Source organism: Schistocerca cancellata, chromosome 1 (assembly GCF_023864275.1).
Source record: "Schistocerca cancellata isolate TAMUIC-IGC-003103 chromosome 1, iqSchCanc2.1, whole genome shotgun sequence".
Classification (NCBI taxonomy): domain Eukaryota; kingdom Metazoa; phylum Arthropoda; class Insecta; order Orthoptera; family Acrididae; genus Schistocerca; species Schistocerca cancellata.
Genome location: NC_064626.1, coordinates 863,270,540 through 863,297,849, shown reverse-complemented (window position 1 = coordinate 863,297,849; position 27,310 = coordinate 863,270,540). Strand labels below are relative to the sequence as shown.

Here is a 27,310-nt window from a genome sequence, read left to right as displayed (position 1 = left end):
TGGCTCCAAGATCATGCTCTGCATTTGGTGCGACCAGCTCAGCATCATGTACTATGAGGTGTTAAAACCAAGTGAAACAATCACAGGTGCTCGTTATCGAATGCAATTAATGCGTTTGAGCAGAGCATTAAAAGATAAACTGCCGTAATACAGCGAGAGGCATGATAAAGTGATTTTGCAGCACGACAACGCTTGACCCCACGTTGCAAAAGAGGTCAAAATGTACTTGGAAACATTAAAATGGGAAGTCCGACCCAACCCGCCGTATTCTCCAGACATTGCTCCCTTTGACTATCACCTGTTTAGATCAACGGCGCATGGCCTGGTTGACCAAAACTTCTGATCTCATGAAGAAGTCACAAAGTGGATCGATTTGTGGATCATTTCAAAAGATGAACAATTTTTTCGACGCGGGATTCGTATACTGCCCAAAAGATGGGAGAAAGTAGTGGCCAGCGATGGAAAAGACTTTGAATGATATAAGTGTAACCAGTTTGTTTCATTAAAGCATCAAATGTTGGGGAAAAAATGGCAGAAGCAAAGTTGTACACCTCGTAGATGGTTTTCAAAGAAGGCATTTAGTAATGTTTCACAGGATGTCTTATCATGCCCGCCACTAACAAAACTGTAATTTTACTAATTAACTCTTGGATGATTAAAGTCTTCACTGATGACTACAGTATGATTACGGATCTTACGTACGAGTGAACTGAGGTTTTCTCTAAAGCTTTTGGTTACATCAGATGAGTCCGGTGGGCGATAGAAGGGTCCAATTATCACTTCAGGCCCACCCCTGATAGTGAATCTTATCCAAACAATCTCACACAGAGTTTCAATGTCTATCTCAGAGGAGTTGAGCTTCTTGTCTACTGTGAGAAATACACCACCTCCAGGTCCCATTTGCCTATCCCTTCCCCAAAAATCTGAGCGCTATCAATTTCAGGTTTCAACTAGTTTTTGGTACCCAGTATTACTTGAACTTCACTGTTTTTAGGATCACTTCAAATGTGACACTTTGTTGTGAATGCTTTGGTAGTTAACCATTAGAATTTTAATGCTCTCACCTGTGAGAGGCACTTCTTTCGGTCTTACACTGGTACTTCTGGGTTTCCTACAGTTACCATTATATGGATAGGATAGAGAGTCGCCTAATCTAGAAATACTCACACACAGTCAGCTACCTGTGTAGTAGCCTCTGACGTGTAGTGCACATCGTGCCATTTAGGGGGACCCTACCATTCTTGACCCTATGGCGCAAGTCCAAGAAGTCACAGAACCTTCAAAGTCTCTGGTTCAGTCCTTCCACTTGACTCAGAGCCAAAGGGCCACGATCAGTTCAGGGGACAATACTGCAAATTGTGAGCTTCAATGAAACTCAAAACTCCAAGCACAAGGCTGATCTTCTAAACTTTCTCTTCCAGTTGCTGAATTGACATAAGTATGACTTCAGAGCTCAGACAACATGCATCATTTGTTCCAACATGCACCACAATCTGCAGTTGGTTGCACCCAGTTCCCTCAATGGCTGCTGGGATAGCCTCTTCAACATTTTGAATGAGGACCACAGGCATACACACTGAGTGTATCTTGTGTCCTTACCTGTTACTTGCTGCAATTTACCTAAGGGGTACCACCACTGGCTATAAGTTTGAACTGCTGACAATTAATAGACCCCTACCATTTTTCATTTGTACCGTCATGACACTGGACAAAACAGGTTTCCCCAAAAAAGATAAAGTGAGTTCCATGGGCTCAGTTTTAATTTCAGTGACAGACAGTACCTTAAACCTGTTGGTTAGAGGGATCAGTACAACACCATGAGTTCTCCCTAGTCACCACCCACTCTATTCAGGACACCTAGATTTACCACTGACACACCACTCACAGTCACGTGAACAAGCACTGACAGATCCTGTACCTTATGCAGAGGAGACAGGATCCACTGAAAAGGACAGTACTCAAGGAACCTCTAGCATGTGTATCACGAGTACACGAGTCTCGGTAGCTCTTCCAACACACCAATTCACAGCAGCTGCCAATCGTTTGACAGTAGCCAGGGCGCTTTCCAGCTGCTTACGAATGTCAACCAAGTCATCCTGTGTTCGAGAACAGCATTCATTGGGGCTGCATTTTGGCTGGTGCAATATATTACAGAGCAGTGAATAATTAACATTAAATTAAGGTCACTGGTTATCTTTTAATCTGTTGTGCTAAAAAAATGCTAATTCTCTATCAGCATTGTAGTAGCAAATACACAAAACGAGATTTCCAATAACGCAACACTAAAACCTGTGGTAAAATTACTAGTTTCTTAAAATGTTTTGAGGTTAATTATAGTTGTTAGCAACTCAAAAACAGAGCCTATTTATGATAAATGTAAATAATTATATAAGGCCACTCCTCTTTAAGGGGAAGCTAGATGTAACACAATATGTTTATTAGAATATCTGCAACAATTACTAAATCGTAAATGCTGATTTACTACAAATTACTAATAGATTACTCAAAGGACAATGGTAGCTTCTGAAAATTCTCAAAAATACACGTTTATTTGCGTTGATATACAATGAAATTCTGGGGTGATGTATTATTTGGCACTAACCGATTTCCTACGTATCCAGAACACTCATACCAATAATCTAGCATATTATATTTTGTAAGCGTCCTAAAATTCTGAAAACTAACTTATTTCACACGTAATTATACAATGAAATAGTTTATGGCAGCACTGCAAATGCCTGAGCTTTCACAACATATCACAATAAAAATGGGTATCGGTACACTCAATGATAAAACTATGCAGAAAGGACGCAAACAGTAAAATATGTGGCTCTAGAATTACAAATCGGCACACAATTCTTGTACATGCGGTCTCAAAAAAAGAAAATTCTGAAATCACCTTTTTATTGTAAATAAATGTATGTATTTAATGGATTTTTCACTTGGCTGTTTCTGTGCACACTTCTACACTGGCATGTCAAAGAACCTGTTGCAGGTAACAATGTGTTGTTTTCTGTACATAGAATCAATTCAGAAGTGAAACAGATTATAACTTTTTGTACACTGAAACACTTCTCTTTACTAGATGTAGATGTTCTGCAGAAATGGTATTTCAGTTAAATGAAGACACAAAGAAATTAAAGACATTAGGTGCCAGTATGCATTTATCTATATCAATGGGGCAAGTTGAAAATTTGCGCCAGACTGGGATTTGAACCCGGGACTCCCGCTCACTAGAAAAATGTGCTGACCACTACGCCATCTGGGCACAGTGGTCACCACAGCTGCATGGACTACCCTAGCACGACTCCCATCAGACCAAAATTCTCAACTTACACCATAGGTGGAAGTTGAAAGAACAGACACCACATGTATCAGTTAAATGACCCACTAATGCGCTGATATTGTGAATGATGATGAAGTTTGCACAGAGTAACATCAACTGGTTAATTAAACAAATAATAAAATATTTTTGTCAAGGTAGAAAGAAGTGTTCTTTAATCAGGATATTGAAAGTCTGAGTTACTAACCCAGTAATGAAAATAAATCTTAATTGAACATGGCCAATGTGATTAGTTAAGACAAGTGCTAACTATATAATAGAAATTTGCAGGAGCCGACAGCCACACGATAAAGAAACGGAATACAGTAGCTCAACAAGGTGAATGATAGTTTCCTTCCAAACAGTCAAAGGAAGTTCACCATCATCATTCACATTGCCCAGAAACTGTGTGATACACAATTTCATTGCATAATTCTCGTAAGTGCACTGGACAATGAAACCATTTTACTGGAGAACCAAATCAATCTCCTCTGCCACTATATTTGCGAAATGTTCTGACCTACAAAACAGTGATAATCAGTCTACTCCCTGACTACTGATTTTGAGTGATTCATGTGTACATTACTGTTAACATCACACCTGACTCATTCACTGCACTGGAAGATTCACATTGGTTTCTGTTTCAGCTCAACTAATAGTAAGTTTCAAAGAACATCCTTGAATCTCTATAGAGAAATTTCTCTCAAGCATTGCTAAAAGTAACAAATGTAGCCAACATACTAACATACACACTTAAGTTTAATCTGGAACATTACCACAATAACAAGCACATTGAAGTTCATTCCTGACACTAAATACCTTTTACAGCTTGCTTTAAATAATAATAGCCAACATACGGAGGAATAGCTGGAATACACTCATTGGCTGTATCTCAATTATGACCTCCCACAGATTCCCTTCACATATAATGATCATAAGCAGAATCAAGGCAGTGATTTATCACTATGCTTTGCACTTAAAGCAAAATTCAGTGATAAATCACAAGAATAAAAATTAGGATTTGAAGTCCTGGTGACAATAAGGTCATTATAATTGGAGCAGACGCTCATGTTCGGGAAAGACAGGGTGGAAATTCAGACATGTCTTTCTCAACTGAATCATCCCAACATTTGCCTCAGTCTAAGGATATCCCAGAAAAGTTAAATGGTCATATGGAAACTTATATCTCAGTCCAGTCAAATGTGAATCTAGAGTGCTGAGCAAAGCATCCATCACACTCAAAACTCAGAAAGCTTGACTAGCTATCATCTACTCTGTTCACGCAACAAAATATCAACCTTATTCACTTTTCTACACAAACCTACACACATGATTCTGAATACAGTTCAAGATTCAGACACTCTACAGTGTGATTAAAGGTCACAGTGCAGTCTCCTACAAGACTGAGTAGCATAGAGCACCCCAGCGGATTGACATGCGCCGGCCATCGACGACAAGGAGACTGGGCCTTCCTCTGTAAGCTCCACCACAGGAAAATAACAATACTAGAAAATGTCGCCATTGAGACCACACGCTGGATATAATATCAACTATCGATTTTTTTACTTGTAATGTATAGTTACTATTTTATTAATTGTACTACAATTATGTTTATGGTAATCGATTTGTCAGGCTGGAAGATTTTTTGGATATTTTATTTTATTGTTACACTTTTTATACTAGCTTATACAGGTTGTACGTTTTGCCTAGTCAGGCATTTTATTGTCGGACACTCGTTTTGCTGTGGGAAGTAATTTAAAAAAAAAAAAAAATTAAACTAATGACTGTGCATGCCGCAATTTAATCATCACACTGGCGACACTGGTTTAATATGCACTCTGACTAAAGTGCCCTCTGCTGGCATCAGTCTCTTGTAATACCAGACGGAATCTGGGTATTACCAGCATGTACCATGTACTCACATGTTTAACTTGATGATGATTTACATCAGAAAATTTTAATTGTATGTATGGCTGCTATATGTGGCTATAAACATTTCATATTTTATATTTTATGTATCACTAAGACTTGTTAGATTTGGCTTTAACTTATTGAACCTGTCGCTTGCACAGTATTTATCTTTGTAACAGATCTGAAGATGGCAGTATGGTGAAACCGGTAATGAAGTGTAAGAAATCTGTGTGACCAAGATGGACTTATGAAAATAAAGTGCCAAAAAAGATTGCGGGCTCATTTACAGACTTTATGTCTTCAATTAATAAATAACATCCCTGTAATGGACTGGCCTGACAGAGTCATGGCCTGAATCCAATATCACACCTTTGGGATGTTTTGGAACGCCAACTTCATGGCAGGCCTCACCGACCAGCATCGATACCTCTCCTCAGAGCAGCACTCCGTGAAGAATGGGCTGCCATTCCCCAAAAACCTTCCAACACCTGACTGAACGTATGCCTGTGAGAGCAGAAGTTGTCATAAAGATTAAGGATGGGCCAACACATATCGAATTTCACCATTACTGATGGAGGGGGCCACAAATTTGTAAGTCATTTTCAGTCACATATCTGGATACTTTTGATCACATAGTGTAGTTCTGGGTCCACATTAAACTCTTTATTGTCCTTTAATGGGCAAACTGAGAGCATAGCACTTGCCAAGTAAAATGCCATGGCATTCAAATCACCCTTCATATTGAGTTCAGCATTACTTTTTATGTGAACCCAAAGATAAGATGTTTAGCGACTGTTTTAAAGATCAGCGAACTAAAAAATTTTTTCCTGTGTGAAAATAGTGATTATTTACGAATCGCTGCAAGTTTCATCTAATTAAAGTGTCTTCTTTTACACCAGAGCCAGTATTTTTTTCTTGTTACAAAGAAAAACATATTATTTCACTTTTCTTAATTTATTTTTACCTTTCCGTTATATTTAACTACATGCAGAGCCAGTTATACGTACAAGTCACTACTCGAATTTGAACTTTATATACCCATACATTCAGTAGGTAGTCCCTCTGGGACACGTAGAAATATGATAATTTCTAAGATTTTTGTACACAAATGTATCAAAAACTTCCAAAGAGGACATAACTTGAATGTGATCTGCTTCCAGTACAAATGGACCAAGCTGGAGACTTCCAATGAAATGGTGTGAAATCTTCACTTCTGGAAAATATTTCTTGTGACAGCATGAAACATAAGGCATGATGAGTGGGATTACTACTACCCTATAGCATTTCAGAGACTGGTTATGCCATTTACATCTGCCACTACAACCTTCAATCCAAATACATGCTGTCATCATCATCATATCACCGGCAAAGTCCATGATCAATGCCACAAACGCAAATTGGCCTGATATTTATTTAGTTTTGGTCATGTGACATCTTGAACAGATATAGTAAAAAAAAAAAAGATACAGAGGAAATAAAGATTACATATAAATAGAAATAATAATAGATTTTATCACATGTGACTGCTCTGGACAAGTTTAATGTAAATGATTATGTTAATACAGTACCATATGTAAAATAGGTGTGATTTATCAAACACAGTTCCTGTAATATATCTGGTAATTTTACATTATAAGATTCCACTTTAAATGACGAGGAATTCGTTTACAGAGTAGAAACAGTGGTCCATCAGAAATGACTTCCACATTTTTTTTGAAACTTTCTTCCTTTAATTACTTGGCATTGTTAGGGAGGTGATCATAAAACTGTGTGCCTCTATGAAGAACACTTTTCTGGAAGACTGATGCCCTGGCCTGGTAGACATGAATGTTACTGCAGTTTCTCATTTATAACTGTGCACAGAGCTGTTTTGCTGATATGAATTGGAGATTTCTAAACATTCTCTTGAAAAGACTGTCATTTCAAACATGTACAGGCTTGGAAGGTTCAGTATCTTTAATGTCGGGAAACAAGGGAGACATGGGTCTTGTCTCTCGATGTTGCATATGATTCAGATAGCTAATTTTTGGGTTTTGAATATGGACCAACTACAAGGTGCATTATCTCAAAACATTATTCCATATCTAACTGCTTATCTGATGTGTGTGTGATATACCTGTATTACTATTTCTCTGTTACAGCTTGTGTTTAATATCTGTAGCATATAATAGATTGATGACAGTTTAGCTGTAAGTACTTTAATATGTGTGTTCCATTTTCGTTCACTCTGCAGATATCTTCCCTGAAATTTCACATCATCAATCAATTTTAAGTTTTTGTTATTTATTCTCAATGAGTGGTCATTTTGTTGCATAGGGCGGAATATATGAAAGTTCATGGTTACCATTTTTTCAGTGTTTCTTACAAGTTCATTTCTTTCAAAATAATATATCAGCTCCAACAATGGTGTGTCTGCTCGCCCGTCTAGCCATGCAGTCTAACGCGCTGCTTCCCGAGCAGGAAGGTGTGCCGGTCCCCGACACAAATCCACCTGGTGGATTAGTGTCGAGGTCCGATGTGCCGGGCAGCCTATGTATGGTTTTTCAGGCACTTTTCCACCTGCCTCAGCAAATGTGGGCTGGTTCCCCTTATTCCACCTCAGTTACACTATGTCAGCGATTGCTGCGCAAACACTGTCTCCATGTACGCATACACCATAATTACTCTACCATGCAAACATCTGGGGTTACACTCGTCTCGTGTGAGACGTTCCCAGGGGGGTCAACTGTGAGCCAAACCGACCACCAACTCTGGGTTCGGTGGGGGTGGTGGTGGTGGTGAGGGGGTGGGGGGGGGGGGCATGAACTGCTATGGTCTGTTGCAAACCACTGTGGGCTACGGTGGGACAAAGCCTCTCTGTTGTTTCTAGGTCCCCAGTTTAAGTACACAATGGTGTGTCTGTAGATTACTTGTTTAACACTGTAATCAAAATACTGGTGTCATCAGCAAATGAAGTTTTCTGTTTGTCATGGACAGTCTCACGCAGATCACCAACAAGCAAAAGAAAGATGACTGGACTTAATGTTTATCCTTGTGGCACGCCAAATTTCATGGTAGCTTTTTCTGATGAGTATACTGTTTTTCTTAAAATACTTCCAGTTATTTTATCTTGTTTAAGAACAACATTTTGTTGTTGGTTGGTAAGATATGACCTAATCCATTCATTTGGAGTAACTCTAACTCCCTTTCCACTTTCTTTCCAACTTATGTAATACAACAGCATGATCTATAATGTTAAATGCTTTGCATAGGTCCAAAAATATTCCAGGAGCAATTTCCTTTCCATCTATGGCTTTTAGTGTAGCATACAGGAATTCGTAGAGTGCTGTGGTTGTGAATCCTGAAACCAGGCTGGTGATTTGACAACAAAGAGTTTTTGTTAATAAGCTCTAGCAACATATTATACAAGACAAGCCACTAAGCCGAGCTACTGACTTGTAATTGTGAACATTGCCCGTGGCTCCCTTTTTGTGCACGGGAGTTACCTTTGCAACATTTAGGAGATTTGGAAATATAACTGAGAATAAGGAGTGATTAATAATAAATATGCTTCAGCAGGTCTACAATATTATGTCCTGTTCAGTTTATAATACAGGCCAAAATGACATGAAAACCACGCGAAAGTTTCTTTAATGATCTAATTGCCAGTGTAGCTCATTGTGTCTGACTTTTTTGAGAAACATAGATCCATTGTGTGGCTTGTGGTTTTTATAGTGGTACATGTTAAGAGCCTGAAAGTTACTTTACATAAGATTTGCTATTCTGCTAAAGTACTCATTAAAATATTAGCTACTGAGGTGATATCAGATACTTGTCCATTTTCCAGATTTAGGTTAATAATTTTTGTCACTGGCTTGGTGCCTGTTTACGATCTGATGATGTTCCATGTTGCCCACGACATGTTTTTCATTTTGCAGATGTATTCATCATTACCCCTATTTTTTGATCTTTAACAGCTTTGTGGTAGACACTCTTGACATAATTTTGCATTTTTAATGATTCAGTTTTTTTCCTTTGTATGGAGAAATCTTTTCTTTGTGCTGGAGATTTTTATACTTGACGTGATCCAACTTTTGTTTCTAGTTGGTTTTAATTTACATTGTTGAAGTGGGAAGCCTATGTCAAAATGGTAATGATATGTACCATGAAAGTTATTGAACATTTTACTTTCATCTGCTTCATTGAACACCTCATCCCACACAAACAGTTTTTTAAACAATGGAAAATCCAGGATGGAATGTAATATTATTATGAAAAGGATAGTTGCTACTCACCATACAGAAGAGATGCTGAGTTGCAGATAAGCACAACAGAAGACTGTCACAAAATGAACTTTCACAAAATGAGCTTTTGGCCAGCAAGGCCTTTGTCAAAAATAGACAACAGACACACACACACACACACACACACACACACACACACACACACACACACTTTCACTCACACACTCACGCAAATGTAACTCACAGTGAGTAGAGTTTAAGAGTGTGTGTGTGTGTGTGTGTGTGTGTGTGTGTGTGTGTGTGTGTGTGGTGTCTATTTTTGACAAAGATCCTGTTGACTGGAAGCTCATTTTGTGACAGTCTTTTTTGTTGTACCTATCTGTGACTTAGCATCCTTGCGATATGATGAGTTGCTACATAATAAAATAGTTTTTTGATTGATGAAAAGCTCTTAGGTTTCTAGCCAAGTGGCAGTATTATAGACCACAACATTTCGGTGAGTAACATACTCATCATCTTCTGGCGAAGTGTCGAGATTTTGCGGGTGACATCCTACTTATACGAGTGATGTGATCCCCTCCACCTAGCTTTGGATGCTGGGTTCAGAGAGTGGCTTGGCTTTGTGAAAGACTCCCTTAAACTCAGCGTACCAGGAATTTACAACATTGCCTGCGACTGCAGTCAACAGTACATTGGACAAATACAGCAATGTATTGTTAACCACTACGAGGAACATATTGAGCATGTGCAACTGGGACAGACAGAGAAATCAGTGATAGGACAACAAAGCATCAAAGAATACCACATATTTGACTTGGAGAACACCAAGGTGCTCTGCCAAGCCGCCAGCTATTGGGACAGTGTCATAAAAGAGTCCTTAGCAATTTGGATTCACGAGAGTCTTGTAAACACAGACAAAGGACACCAACTGAGCATGGCATGGAATCCAGCAATAGCAGCAATTCATCGGAGCATGCCTACCACTGTTCTCCTCACAAGACAGGGCTGGAATGCTCTGACAGAGATGAGCACAGCATGCCCGCTACCATCACGACTTCTCCCCTCACCCTGAACACTGACCTCTCTGTACCATGCCTCCCAGAGCCAGGTGGAATGGGGCACACCACGGTTATATGTAGGATACAACCCACGAAACTTTTTCGTTGAGGGCAACCACAGATGAAGTAATAGACATTTCAGAAGTGAACTGCTTTCAGCCATTTATGTACACATACAGCTGTAAGCAATTTATTTGTGAAACATACTTCATCCCATGTTTCCCAGCTTAGGTGGCACAAATTTGCTATATTACCATCACTGTGATCACTGCACCCAGTCATTTTGATGGGTGGTATTTTCTCTGTACATAATTCCATTACTGGCAGAGCCTCATAATCACCGTAGCCCACATTTATTGTTTTAGCGCTGTATGGGAAGAGGGTTTCTTGAATAAAAATCTATTCTAGTTGAAGATGTCTATTCTAGTACAGTTTTACGATGCTTAGAGATTCTTGTCTGTGCATTTGCTGTGGGGATTAAAGTGAAACTCTTTGACATGGACAGTAATTCCTCTCTGCAGTTTGAGGATTTCAAAAAATCAATGTTAAAGTCACCACAGATGATTTTCTTTTTCATTGGATCTAGACTACTTAACATCATTTCAAATTTACACAGGAAGTCTTGGAAGTTGCCGACACGGGATCTGTGTTCTATTTCAATGGTAAGGCTGATGTCATAAGTTCAATAGCTGGCTTTTCAAATACTTTATCCTTAATCAAATCAGAATGTTTGATGTATCTAATAGCAACTCAGACATTAAAACAAGGTGCTGGATGATCTTCTTATTACTGACAGATTCCTGGACTTCAGTTATTTATGTAGTTGAACACTTATTTTTCTTCTCTTGGTTATCTGTTTTTGGTTCCAGGAATTCTGTAAAAACATACCAACAGTATCGATGAACAGTTACATTCTAAATGCTTCTCTCTCCCACTGTAAAGTTTCAGGCACCTATCTAACGGTAACTAAAAATATCACACATTTTTATTTCAACTTGCTGCCCATTTTCATTGAATAAGTCTCAATTCCTTGATTGGAAATGTTAACTGCACATCATTTTCTTTTTAACCCTAGATTGTGTTCACCTTACTTACAACTCCATTGTGATGCTCTCTATTGAGCTGGATATTTGCGTCTATACTACTAATCTACACTTTTCTGTAGTTTTCAATATCTTTCCTCTGACTGAATTTCCTTAATCTTCTACAGTTTGTTAATTTGAAGGATAAACATGAGAACTCCTTTAATAGAGGTAACTGACTCATAAAAGTTGCTTTCTTCATCATTTTATCCATTTATTCTATATATAATAACAGCACATACTGGTTATCCCCTTCATAGGACATGTCTTCTATCAACACACACTTCATAACTTTGCTCTAAGCAAATATATAAAAACAATATTTCCCACTGTATATGGTTAGGGCAATTCTGGTATTAATAATAATAATAATAAGAAGAAGAAGAAGAAGAAGAAGAAGAAGAAAAATGATGAATTATTTACCAGGAATACATGGCTGAAGCAATCCAACTGTGAAATAAGATAAGGTGCAAATGCTTTGGTTAGTTGCATTCCAACTTTTTCATTTCCAAGTGCAAGATTGCAACAGCAGTTGATAGCTTCCAACTTGTATGGTGTTTTATGACCTGCAAAATGTTACTGGTGCAATGAATAATGATCAGTCCAAACTTACTATCTGTACAGAAAATGCAGCTCCATATACCATAATTTTTAACTGAACAAGATTTGTTGAATGAAATTAAAGATTTGCTTAACAGTACTTCTTCACTTCTTTTGCAATGAAACACAGTACATTCAGTCTCTGCTGGTGCATATGATGTTTTAGCAATAAATGGAACAATAGTATTCAGTAATATTGAAGGTTATTTTTAAGTCTTTGAACTGTTAATAGTTAGTAAGTTGTCTATTGATAGAACATAGTTAACACTGTACGAAATAAATTAAATGCTTACATTTCTCCTGGTAAATACTCATTATGCATACTTTTATCAAATGAAAAATTCAAATGAGAAAACTGTTAAAATTATCACACAGAGCTGGCCAGTGCAACAGGTACATTTTGTACATTAAAGGTGATTAACTAGTGAACAATTCTTTGAAATTTGAAACATGTTACGTAGTTGGCATCTGTGATGTTTTTCTTTGTATGTTTCAGTTGACTGCAAATGTAATGGAGTGAGATCAGATGACAAGACACATCCTGAAGCACGAAAAAATAGTCAATCTGATGATGAAGGAAAGTCTGGGAGGTAAAAGCTGTAAAGTAAGATCAGTGTCTGTTACAGCAGACAGTTTCAAGTGGATGTAGGTTGCTGTAGTTTTGCCGAGATGAACAGGCTTGCACGTGATAAGACTGGAATGGACCGCTGCATCAAATGAGTCTTCAGACTGAAGAACACAACAGTGTTTCTGTTGTAGATGTCATTTGAGAGTTTTGCTTACTATATGCTGTTTAGTTCTGGTGGGTGAAGCCTTGGATTGCAATGTTTACTACACATATTGATTCTAATACTGTCTTGAGCAGTGACATCACTGATGTCACTATTTTTAATGGAATCTGTGGTGTCAGAATTATTTATAGCATATCATGAAGCAAAACGTTTCGAGTGTGATTTTACTCATGGCATGCAAGTGATGTCATTGCAGTAACTATGGTGGCAACTTGAACTAACAACTGTAAACAACAGATGTGCATTCGACCAGTCAGTTATCAGCACACATTCTTAAGTAGTGGATAAGGCCACAGTGTATTGACATTGTTGTGTCACAATGGAGCGACATCTCTAAATCAAATGTTCAAGACTTTCTTTAGAATGTTTTGAAAAAGGGAAAAGTGTGTGCGTTTGTCCCAAACATCTTGACTCACAAATAAAAGTGACACGCAGATACAGCTTGACTGAAAATCAAAACATGACCAATCTTTTCTAGGAGATCGTCATCATAGGAGATGAGACTTGGTGTTACCCATAAGAACCTAGCACAAAAAAGCAGAAAATGACATGAAAGGTGAATGTTTTGGCAACATAATTGACATTCAAGCCAATGAGAGATGCAATTAAACATCACCCCAAAGACAGTTTCACATGGTTGTACGAGTGTTCTGTGCAATGTATGTAAGTGTGTGTGAGTGGGGGAGAGGGAGGGGGCGGACTCTGTAGTAAAGCATTAAAACCGCTATTTACTGTTTCCCTATTTTTTATCAATCCACACTCAGAACTTTTTGAAATGATGAGGTAGAGAAGTTGATGGTTTGATTGTATTTTAGCAAAGCAAATGGCTGTATCACAACAATCATTTTCTTAATACACTGTGCATTCCACTGCTATGTTTACATTCCTGGCTCTGAGCACTATGGGACTTAACATCTATGGTCATCAGTCCCCTAGAACTTAGAACTACTTAAACCTAACTAACCTAAGGACATCACACAACACCCAGCCATCACGAGGCAGAGAAAATCCCTCACCCCGCCGGGAATTGAACCCGGGAACCCGGGCGTGGGAAGCGAGAACGCTACCGCACGACCACGAGAATTTACATTCCTGATGAACACCACTATGTTCCCACTACAAGTCACTGATCTAACACAACACAACATAAAAATTGGACTTACATGATTTATCACTATTCAAAGAATCTACACAATTCCACTACTTCAGATTTTGCCAGATTTCCAAAAGAAATTGAAGTCTTAGTATTTCAAATCAAAGCTGATAACCATGTAATGAAACTCTTCTGTTCTCAAAAGACTATTCCATGCATGTACTATTAAATTTACATCCTGATCATAGTAATCAAAAACAAATATTCAAACCAAATAAAAATATTCAATGATATGTAATTTGAGATTACCCACACAAGTGAAAAAGGGCTGAATTCCAAGTTTCAGGATTGTGTGCAATGGAGATAACAATAAATGACATTAAAACAGGTATTTCAAACACATAATAATGGTTTCCAACAGAGAGATCAGATTGAACAATTCCACATTAACAACTGCACTCTACACAGAGTATTTAACTGGGAAAAACTGATCATAAAAAAACCAGGTTTGGGGAATGCAGGATTTTTCAAAAGTAAGACTGAAGAATGAAAGGCACTGTTTAACCACATGGTAGTTCCTTTTGTGTGTGTATATTAAATATCCACACATATTCCTAAGTCTCCAACCAAACCTAAGAATCAGCTGTAAAGCCAGTATCATCCTGGACTGCGAAAACTGAATCATATCCTTTGCCTGGGCTTTGGCTACTTGTCACTCTGCCTGGAAATGATGAACATCCTATCCACACTTCCCAAGGTGGTACTTCACTTCTTACTAAATCTATGCAATTTCTTAGTCCATCCTCAGTCCTCACACCACATTTATTTCCCACCTCTTGCTACACTACTCATGTGGAAAAATAAGGTGCAAAACTTGACTAATCCACCCACATTGCACATGTTACTCCAGTCCCATCTCAGGCTCATTGTACACAGAGGTGATAAAAATCATGAGATATCTCCTAATATTGTGTCAGATCATCTTTTGCCCAACACACTGCAGCAACTCTACATTGTGTGGACTCAACAAGTTGTCAGAAGTCCCCTGCCTCTAAAGCTGTCCATAGTTGCCAAAGTGTTGCTGGCACAGGATTTTGTGCATGAACTGACCTCTCGATTTTGTTCCATAAATGTTTGATGGGATTCGTATTGGGCAATCTGCGTGGCCAAGTAATTTGGTCAAATTGTCCACAAATTTATTCAAACCAATCACAAATAACTGCGGCCCAGTGGCAATTACATTTGTTTGGGAACATTAAGTCCATGAATGGCAGCAAATTGTCTCCAAGTAGCCAAACATAAACATTTCCTGTCAATGATATGTTCAGCTGGACCAGAGGACCCAGTGCATTCCATGCGAATACAGCACACACCATCATGGAGCCAGCAGAAGCTTGCACAGTGCCTTGTTGACAACTTGGGCCACGGCTTTGTGGGGTCTGTGCCACACATGAACCCTATTTTCAATTGTTACCAACTGAAATCAGGACTCATGTGACCAGGCCACGGTTTTCCAGTGAGCTAGGGTCCAACTGATATGGTCATGAGCCCAGGAGAGGTGCTGCAGGTCACGTCGTACTGTCAGCAAAGGCACTTGCATCGGTCATCTGCTGCAATAGCCCATTAAACCCAATTTTTGCCGCACTGTCCTAACAGATACGATCACTGTAGAGCCGACATTGATTTCTGCATTTACTTCACACAGTGTTACTTGTCTGTTAGGAATGACAACTCTATGCAAATGCCATTGCTCTCGATTGTTAAGTGAAGGCCGTCTGCCACTGCATTGTCTGTGGTGAGAGATCATACCTAAAATTTGGTATCCTCAGAACACTGCGGATCTCAGAATATTAAAAGAACTAATGATTTCTGAAATGAAATGTCCCATGTGTCTAGCTCCAACTACCATTCCACATTTAAAGTCTGTTAATTCCCATCATGGGGTCATAATCCCGCCAGAAACCAAGTCACATGTATCATCTTGTAGTAAAGACAGCTCCACCAATGCACTGTTCTTTTATACCTTTTGTACATGATACTACCACCACCTGTATATGTGAAAATCATCATCCCATGATTTTTGTCACTGCAGTGTACAGCACAGACAAGGCCACCTCTGAAATCAGTAAGCTGTAATTTCTGAACAGCATTTTATGTAGGCATGACCACCGACCAGTTGTCCACTGGAATGAATGGCCACCCCCAAAATGTGACCAGGAGCAGAGTTGACCACCTTATGTCAGAAAATGCTGTGAAGCATGTAAGCTCCTCCCATTATACGCTTAAGAGAGGTATACTAGACATACCACAATTCCTTTCACATGTGGAGAGGTGTTGTTGAACAGACTTACAAAAGTTTTGATAAGGAACCCATGTCCAGAAATGTACCATTTGGATACGAAATAAGTTTGAAGATCGGCTAATTTTCAAATCTTCTGCTTCACGGTACAACCGAAGATGGTAGAGCCACACAACGCATATACTGAGTATGTTTTCTGGATCACTTCAGTACATCAAATATCATTTTCATCAAACTACAGCAACAGCTGCAAGAAGTTGGTATATTCACAACTAGCAGCATTAATTGTTGTGCTCTATGGATGCACACCAAGGTTTGTGAATTATGTGTATGACAGCACATGTTACAAATACACCTTGTGCAACAAAGAGCAAGGTTGCCATGTGGATGAGCTTCTTAGAGCACACAGGTCAGAATTCTTTGTCTTCGCTGTGCACTATAACATGGCAGAGTGGGATTTGATCCAATCCATATTCACTTGTATGCCTAATACCACAGTAGCATATCCTACTTGCACACTGTGTGCATTTATATGTTAAACATTATGTGAAATTTATTTGAATTTACATTTGATATTTAGTAACTTTCAATCATCTATAGAACAGTGCTATACATATTAGTTAATTATAAAAAATTCTAATATTGACGTCACTTGAATATTACTAGTATTGAGTCTTAATGTTTTTCTACATCAAAAGTCATACATCTCACAAAACACAATGTTGACAAAGGTGCTGAGATTATATCATCATTATACTGCACGTTGTAACTGGAAAGTAATTTGTATATTAATTAAAAACAATGATGCAAAATGTCATGCTGCATAATTTCTAACAAAGCTCATAAAATAATCTATAATATTATTACGTCAAAAGCATACTTAAAAGTAATGAAAACAATCAATTTTTGACAATATACTGTAACTGGATAGGTAAAAAATCTACTCACCAAGTGGTGGCAGAACACACACGTAAGAAAAGGTTTTAATTATGTAGGCTTTCAGAGCCAGTGGCTCCTTATTCCAGCAGAAGGGTAGAAGGGGAAGGAAGAGGGGCAAAGGAAAAGGACTGGGGAGGTCTAGGAAAAGGAGCAGATTTTGGAAAAGTCACCCACAAGTGATATTCACCAGATGGGACAGGAATGAAAGACTGATTGTTGGGGATTGTACGGGATGAGTTTGACAATCTATTCAAATCTTATCCAATGCAGTCCCGAACAATCAGTGTCTTCTTCTCATCCCATCCAGTAAGCCTTACTTGACCCACAGTTGTGGGTGACTTTTCCGAAATATACCTCCTTTTCTACACCTCTCCATTCCTTTTCCCCCTCTTCCTTCCCCTTCAACCCTCTGCTGGAAGAACGAGACACTGGATTCGAAAGCCTGCATAACTGTAACCTTTTTTTAAGTGCATGCTCTTCCACCGCTTGGTGAGTATGTTTTTCATCTATCGAATTACTTTGTTATATAAAGCAGTTTACGACGTACGTAACTTTCTTCAAAGTTATTATTTTTACATGTAAATCAGTCAAAGTCATATGTTCAACAATGCAGTGTAATGTGAATCATTACAGCAATAAATAAACTTCAGTACAAGCTATTGGTGATATTAGTTTACAACAGGAATGCACAAACTGCAGCCCACCTCCCACTGTTCACTATTGTAAACTTTTTAAACTTTAATATTATTCTTTCTCATCTTCCATTCTCTCCCAGAAAGGGAAATGATGGGCCCTTGCAGAACTTAATTCTTTTGGGGCCCTGCAAGTCTAGCTGGCACTGGGGCAAGGGACCCCAATCCAGAACAATAACTTGTTGATCGCAATATCTTATTTCTGAACTTCCACAATAATGTAGTCAAGTGAACGTGTGGGTGCATAAGAAACAACATTGTTTAGCCATCAATGGTTCACTTATTCTATAGTGCATACCTTGCATCACTGAGCTTCATCAGCAGACCCAATAACAGGACTGAACTTTTTGCAATGAAGTTTAGTAACAATTTGATACATTTCTGTGAATCAGGAAGCATTTACTTCACAACCATCGGCCAATAACAGCGTAACCAAATTTTATACAGTAATCTTTTTGTAATTAAAATTTTGTTTTTCTCTTCATAAGCACTGTTGTGAGAATTCGGTGTCTCCATTTGGAGAACGTCTAAATTTAAACCTAGAATGGACGAAGAAGGACCAAGTAGGCTACATATGAGAAGTGGCAGTTTCAGGGTAGCTGGACTAAAAGATATTTTTTTGTGAAATGACTGAACAATATCATTTGCCTTATTTGCAAAAGTCTTTCATCTGTCCCAAAAGAATACAACTTACGGAGACACTTGAAAAAGTCTGCCGTCTGCATTTTCTGAATTGTCAGAAGAATTATGCAAACAGAGAATTCCTACCTTGAAATGAGAATTGGCATGTCAGCAAGTGATGTTCAGAAAACCTGTTAAGGATTTAGAAATTGTAACAGAGATAAGTTTTGCAATATATTTTCTTATAACAAAAAGTTGCTGGGCATTTACTGATGGAGATTTTGTCAAAAATTGTTTTGAAACATTGCTAGAAAGATTTGCCTGGAATCAGTTAAACACTTTAAGAAAATTCAGTTAAATTGGATGTCTGGGAAAAGGAGAATTACTGCTCTCTCGAGCAATACGAAGGACCAGTTAAAAATTTGCTCAAAGAAATTTGCTTGCTTTTCATTGATGAATCAACTGACATCACCTCCACACTCCTGTCATTAGCATTTGTACATGGAATAATGCATTGGAACAGTGTTCAAACATTGATTTGTAACTGACTAAGTTAGCAAGTATTACAACAGCTTCCACAGTAGGAATATCGGTAATTTTGGATTGGCATCATAACTAAAAAAGCATTTTGGTATGCACAGTGATGATTTGATATCATTACACTGTGTAAACCATCGTGAGACTTTGTGCCCAAAGAAAGCAGATTTTGAACATGTCATGAAAGTTGTGGTTTCAACAATTAATGTCACAGAAGATCACAGTCTCAATCACAGAAAGATTAAAACTTTTCTTGAAGACATTGACAGTGATTACAGTGATCTGATTCTTGACACAGAAATACCTGTGAGATGGTTAAATCACGGTCAAATGTTAGAGCAAATTCTGAATTTAACTGATGAAACCGAAATTTTCATGACTGAAAAGAACAGAAACATCTCTGAATTTAAAAAAAATAAAAATAAAAAATTACAAACTGATTATGTGACATAATAACTTTGACTGATTTTACCAGTTATTGAAATACTTTAAATATGCAGCTTAAAACCAAAAATCAGTTGATTAATCAATTCCATGGCTATATCATATGTTTTCATTAAGTTAAATCTGTTTCAAACCACAATAAAGAAGAGTAATTACATCCATTTTTCTGATTACAAGAAAGTGTCAGAAAACTTAAAAAGTAAAGTCTGGGAGGGAAAGGGGGGTAGAGAGAGAGAGAGAGAGAGAGAGAGAGAGAGAGAGAGAGAGAAAGGCAAAGTTCTGCATTCCAGCACTAGACAGGCCAATTGAGCCATACCAACAGTGACATAGGATGTGGTATGGAAGCTCATGTCGTGAGCGCATTTCTCTCCCAGTCTCTGTCAGGTTTCCTGACTGTGGATAATCAGTCATTTCACCGCTCTTGATAAGGCAAAGTCTTTGCTCGATTTATTTAGCAGCCCTTTTGCTGCTTTGCTTCTAAATGCACATGAAGAGGTGAAGTTGGATCTCGTCAACTGGCAAAACAATGAAACACTGTGAATTACATTTGATGAAGAAAATCTGTTGAATTTCTATCGTTGTGTTGACAAGGATAATTATAAGTTATTTGTATGTAATGCATTAAAATGTGCTAATCTCTTTGTGTCAACTTACTACATCTTAATTATACTTTTTCTAAAACACAAGAAATGTCTGCAGTGACAAGCAGTTATATAAAATCCCACATAATAATTACAATGTGAACCCTGTCCTGTTGCAATTGAAAGTATCTTCATGCAAGCTGGTATAACTAGTAGGTCACAGTGTCTGCTTTGACGGGAATGAACTGATATTGTCCCAAGATAAACCCACTTTAGAGCGGGGGAAAGTGGGAAGACTACAAGGCAAACTCAGTAAAAAATGAGAAACTGTCTTAGGTAGCAGAAATGTATTTGAAGTGTAGCCTGTTCATGTAAGTTCCAATCTCATTGGGCTTGATTTTCATCCATGGTTAGGGAATACGGCAGATGCACAACGGTGGCACTGGCAAATTTTGTTGGCGATTTAGGATGATGTCTAACACATCAGTGTGGTCGAAAATGAGTAGGTCGGTTGGCGCCTGTACCTTAGCCTACCAAGATCATCTGGTCTAAATTCTCTGTTGTGTTTTGTCTGGGTTCATCTCAAAAGTGAAGTATACAGCACTACCAGTGATAAGGTCATAGAACTGAACTAGTGAACCATGTAATCTTGTCAAGGTTTCATATGAAAGAATTCTTAATTCACTGCAGGGATGAGTGCAGCATGGAAGGACAACACATCAAACACCTCCTCTAGCAAGTATGGGTAAATGTACAGTAAATTACAACATGTAATTTGCTAAACTAGTATTGTAGAGGATCTTCCAAAATATTTACAACTTTGATAATGTACATCTCAGAAATGGGGATGGCATTTTTATAATGAAAATGGCCATGACCCTCCCCCCCCCCCCCCCTTGCAGATGGCACAGTGTGTGGAATGGTTGATGGCAACCAAATCTGTCACACAGATCCATGGAACTTCTGGACACGTTACATAAGCACACCGACATGACATTTGACCATCAGGCAGTGGAACACGAGGTTCACAGAAACCAGGAGTGTCATGAAGAGGACAGGTTCTGAGCATCCAAGCACGAATGCTTGCAAATGTGATATGGGCGCAACAGACATTTATCTGGAGTCCAACAGAACCAATCAGTCAGGCATCCTGACAGCTGCAGCTACAACCAACCACAGAGCACAGGGTGCTACATAAGAGACTGTAGTTTCATGCTTACAATGTGCAACTGCTGCATGTGTTTCAACCTGATGTAAAGTCAAAGCACAAAGCATTTGCAATTGAGATTCTGAGACACATTGGCAATGACCCAGACTACATTTATAGACAAAGCTTGTTTTTGTGTGTCCATGAAAGTAAACTGACACAATGTGTGGCTATGAAGATACTTCAGCAGGGAAATTGTAAGTGACAGTCTAATGGCAAACATGTAGTTTCTCTGCAGAGGCCTCAATAAACTTGACTGTTTATCTGGACATGTTGGAACTGATTGCATTTCCACGGGTTGAAGAACTACAACCTGACATCATGCTGCAGCAGGGTGGTGGCCCTACTCACTGGGCCTTGATCATTAGGAAGGCTTTGGGCAACATTTCCAGGTTGCTGGACTGGCAGAGGAGGACCCATTTCATGGACCCCAACAGTGGAGGACTCATTTCATGACCACTAAGGTCACCAAACATGATTTTATTAGATTTTTTTCCTTTAGGGCTTTCTGAGGGATGCTAACTAGAAGACCACAGTGCAGGACCTGCAGGAACTCAGAACACAGCAACAACTGCACAAGTTAATGAGGCCATGCGAGGCCAAGCATGAGAGGAACTGGAATACTAATTACAATATCCTGTATGTTACAGATAGTGCACAAACTGAACTTTGTTCAACAGCTACTAAAGCTTTATGTGTGCATGAACATTATATGCCACAAACCACACATTTCCGCCTATCCCCATTTCTGAAACATAGTTGATCAAAGTTGTGAAGATCATTTTAGAATACCAAATATTTCTTTACCCTGTACGCCACAGGTGAAATATCAGCTGAATTAGATGCGGACTTGATTCCACATTTACGGAAACATTTTTGCTTCTATTGTTGCACACTTTCATCGGCATCAATATTTGCAATTAATTATGGTATATCTTCAGCAGGTACAGTAAACCATGCAATATGAACAATCAACCCACTCTACAAACAGGAAAGTAAGTAGCAACAATTAATATAAAATATACAGTTGACTCCACTCATAATTAAAGAAATCTGCACTTTATGAGAAAGAGAGGCCCAAACAAAACAAACATTAAAAGAAATCACAAATAAAATAAAAACACTAATATGAAAAAAATAACAAATCCATGAAGGCAGAGCTGGCCACACATTTATATAAACATAAGAAATACACATAATGACTATCACAACCTCAAGTCACAAATAATCATGCATTAACAAACCATTCATTCTGCTAACAACAACAACAACAAAAAACACACACACACACACACAAAACTAACCTTCAGAAAAGATTCAACAACATATTCATTGTCCATACATACTACTTCACATACAACTGCTCTTCCACATGTAAACAAACATCCACTTACAATATCAGTGTATACCCTAGGAAGGGGAAGGAAATGGAGCGAATGGGAGGGGGGGGGGGGGGGGGGGGGGAAATGAGACAACAAAGCCGCAAAGAAGGCTATCGTGGTAATGCTTGTCCGCCCCCAGTAGCTGACACCAGCGTGACGGATTGTCATTCCTCTGGGCCCGTGTTCAATTCCCAGCTGGGTCAGGGAATTTTCTCTGGCCAGGGACTGGGTGTTGTGCTGTCCTCATCATCATTCTTTCATTCTTCATCGACTGCAGATCGCCGAAATGGCGTCAACTTGAAAGACCGGCACCCGGCGAACGGTCTGCCCGAAATGGGGCCCTAGCCATACGATTAAATAAATAAATAATGGTGAAAGCTGAAAATTTGGGCGGGCTTCAACTTGAACCCAGATTTAATGCTTCTCATGAGCGGCTGCCTTAACCACTTCAGTAAATCGGACACAGTCCCTGATTGACTCAAATTTCCAACCTAATCGCATACTGCAATGCAGCATCCCTCGTCCATTAAACTTTCCACTTGCAAATTCTGTTTCCCATAGGAATTCAGAAAATATTTATGCATTCACATTCAAACAACTGTTGAGGAAAAATTACCTCTTTTTCAGAAATGTATGTATCCCAGAGGTGACTGCTCTGTCAGACATGTCCAGCTCCTCCACATTTGAATCATTGCAAATGGATAAATATCATCCAAACTTCTATGAGAATCAGAATTTGCTAATAGAGAGTTCAACACACAAGGACGCTGCATTGCTGCGTGCAATAAGTTGGAAATTTCAGTTGGTCAGGGACAATGTCCAGATGGTCAAACTGCTTATGGCAACCTCTCATAAGAATCAGTAAATCCGGGTTCAAGGCCTTGTATGGCATAAACCCTGAACTTTCGCCATAGCATTATCACAATGTCCTCTGCGGCTAGCTGTCACAATTTCCCATCCATCATTTTCTTTCTTTCTCCTTCCTACATTTCCATGTATGTTCCAGCTGCATCATCACACATGATATCTATTCTGCTGGATATGTCCGACAGAACAGACACCACCCATATGCAAGTGTTGTTCAATAAGTAACGTCCCACCTTTTTTTTTTTTTAAATCTAGTAATATACACAGACAAACGTCCTTGTTGGTGCTGCAAATTTGATGTTTATTCGGCATGCTGGTGAAGTTTCTAACCATTCTGGCAAATAGCAGAACTGTAGTACAACATCAAAATGGCATCTACATACGACTCATGACACAAGCAGCATGCTGTTATTGAATTTTTGTGTGTAGAAAAAGAAACCATGGTGAACACCCATAAACACTTGTGTGCAGCGTATGGCAATCTGGCAGTTTATAGGAATAGAGCTGGACAATGGGTCAAGAAAGTTACAGCCTCAGGAAATGCAGAAACAGAGATTCATCATCAGTCACTGCACCAGACATTCTGAATAGCGCGGGTGCCATAATTTGTGCCGACCGGCACATCACAACTCAATAATTGGCTCTACAGTTGTCGGTCAGCTTTGGAAGTGCGGCTGCAATGATCGAGACTGTCGGGTATTCGAAGAGGTGCTTACAATAGGTTCCATGGATGCTCACAGTGGACCACAAGATTCAAAGAAAGGCCATTTCATCTGAATTGTTGGCACTTAAAGATTCTCTATGAAGAACAGACTTGGAAAACAACTAGATTGTCAGTCATGCAGTGAAAACATAGCTACGTCTACAGGACAAGAGCTTTTACCACCAGGGAATACACGCTCTTCCACAGTGTTGGCGTAGGGCCATAGAATGTGATAGAGACTTCGTACAAAAATAGGACATGGACAAGACATGTTGATGTATATTGTCGTGAAATTCTGACTTTTAAAAATAAATATGTTAAGAGAAAAAAATGTGGAGCCTTACTTATTGAACAACTCTCATATATACATCAGAATAAATAATATCTCCGTCCTCAGTGTTTTTTTACCAATATTTAAAACAATGGTTTATCCAATTTCTCAATGATGTTTAATACTAGGTCATCCTCTTACTTGAAACAGCATCAAAACCTCAAAACATTGAAAACTGACTTACCCTTGCGAAATTTAACACTCCCAAACCAAGATTCATTTACTCAAACAATAGTCCCCTCAACCTTCCCCATCAACTATTATGTTTCATGCTACAAATTGCAACAATACAAAAATTAAACCAATCAGTCACAGATTTCCTGCTAACAGTAATCTCATGACAAGCAAAACACCAGACTTTAAACAACACAAGAGATGGATTTTTTCAAACTTAAATTTGGAACACTCAAACCATGTACCCTGCCTGTTTGACCCATATACGCTCCCACAGACAACACCACATGAACTCACCACCAGTTATAGTAATTCACACAGCTGTTAAGTCCAATGACATCTCATCTTTTCTCCAATCAGTCATTAAAAAAAAAATTATCAAATCTCTTTTGTCACTAGCCTACACAGTTCTACTATAAAAATTTGTGCTGACTGAAATAAGGGTACCAATATTCCAAATCTGTTCCAGAAGACATAGTCAACTCCCATCCCCTCTCATTTTTGTGAAGGTGAACTAGCATGATTAACACCACTAGTCCTAGGAACAAGCTCTATAATGGCAACAGTTTTTACAAAATTTTACACTTCATTATATACTATACCAACATACATACCAAAATAAATAACTACCACTACTGAAAATAAGAACCAAACAACATAGGCTATTTCAAACAAACACACAAATGAAATCTATTATTTTAAAATGAAACATACAAACAAAAACATTATAAATGTAAGCAAACTTCAAAGAATATGCCGGTGGATCACATTGTTCACTAGGATCAAGAAAGGGCATCATCTTGTGAATATATATTCTTTGTCTATGGAAGCTCAGGGTAAAATGTGCCCAGGGGGTAAAACAAGTATAAACATTTTATTTATTACATAACTACCTACTAATAATATGTATCTACAAAAATATCATTACACACGATGGTATACTGTAAATGCGTTAGCATTACTGATACCCTAGATGCCTCCGCCTTTACAGCCGCTGTATGATTAAACAAAACCCATACCTATAAGATACTGTTTGAAGTTATCATACTGACACAGAGAAATGAATTAATGTACATAAATTAAAGGGGTCAACTTTAATTTCTTGTCTGTTAAAGAATAATCTAATGCTATTAACGATTTTAAAACATAGGGAAATGACGGTAGTGCTCACTATCCTGCCTATTAACCTCGGCTACGGAAGTGGAAAAAAAAAAATAATAATAATGTAGCATTTGGGAAAAATAAAATGGCTAACCCTATTTTGATTGAGAAATAAGGCGGCTGATGGTGTCCAGAAGAGCTGTTTGAACAAAAATAAAGTGAAGATGAAACCAATAGGCCTAACGTTCTCAGGCCAGTTTTGAATGACCTAACTAGGATTATGGGTATCCATCCACTGCTAGAGTGAATATGGTAAAACGGCCTCAGGAGTAGACCTACAACGAGGAAATAACTGCGCAGTATTCCGGAATAAGGAATGGATTTAACTATAACACAAAAAAGCTGATCAAACAGAAGCATCCACTGAACAGTGTCAGATGCTTCTGAAACACACACACATAATTGTCAATTACCGGATGCTTCACGAACTAGAGCATGCAGCGCGCCGTTGACATTTAAAAATGCACGTATATTGTCCTCACTCTGGATAAGGGCCTGTTTTAAAATCTTCATGTCTTGTAGCGTTATCTTTTTGCATTTCAATTTATTCGCCAAATCCGTGATTTCTGTAGCGCTTACGATTCGATCACTTAAGTTAAACTCTCCCAGCGCTCGTCGATGATTTACAATTTCCTGTCGTCTCTCATCTCTCTCATGAACCCTCTGTTCTCTTAGATTACTTCTTATAATAGTGGTACTTGTTTCCATTATTAATGCAAATGAAACAATTGCGAATATCAATGTTTAAAAATTATAAGGTAGCGTGAATATCATTTTAGTCTGCGTCTGTTTAAAATTAGTGTAACTATATGAATTCCTATCTCTTTCGTGATCTTCTGTCAATTAGTGGATCACTTTCCCACCGCAGCCAAGTAAACAATAAACATACAATATAATATAAACGAAAACAACGTCGTATCAACGATAAAAACTACCGCTGTGATCGAAACAAAGGTGTTAGAGGAGCCCCACTAAGGATCGCTGACCAACTTACAGCCGTGACCAGTAATAAATTGAAAGGCAACTAAAGCGACAAGGAAGGCATTAATTTAATCTGCAAATTACGCCTTACAGCAGCTAGAGCATTCAATGCAGATTTATATAGGATCTCTGACTCTATATTTTATTCATCTGAAGTAGGAGGCGAAGAGCACCATTGCCAAAATTCATCTTCCATTCTCAAACAGAATGTCCATCATCTTTTGTTCTTCTATATCTCGTCATGGCTGTTCTCTACCTATCGACCGGTTGTAGGAAATCGGAAGGTATATTCTCGGAATGGCGAGGGAAAC

General features: G+C 38.5%; 1 protein-coding gene across 4 annotated transcripts in view; it reads right to left on the bottom strand.

Moving 5' to 3' along the window:
- Nucleotides 1-26,982, bottom strand: part of LOC126189455 (transmembrane and coiled-coil domain-containing protein 6) — a 49,664-nt gene extending 22,682 nt beyond the window's left edge. Inside the window, exons 1-4 of one of the 4 annotated variants that reach the window (XM_049930947.1) lie at nucleotides 26,501-26,629; nucleotides 22,208-22,381; nucleotides 19,929-20,127; nucleotides 12,020-12,162 (exon numbers count right to left, since the gene is read on the bottom strand). In XM_049930947.1, coding sequence (XP_049786904.1) covers nucleotides 12,020-12,162; nucleotides 19,929-19,962 — 177 coding nt within the window. In that variant the 5' untranslated portion in view covers nucleotides 19,963-20,127; nucleotides 22,208-22,381; nucleotides 26,501-26,629. The other 3 variants (XM_049930945.1, XM_049930943.1, XM_049930944.1) reach the window with 3 other exon arrangements.
- Nucleotides 26,983-27,310: the final 328 nt, after the last annotated feature.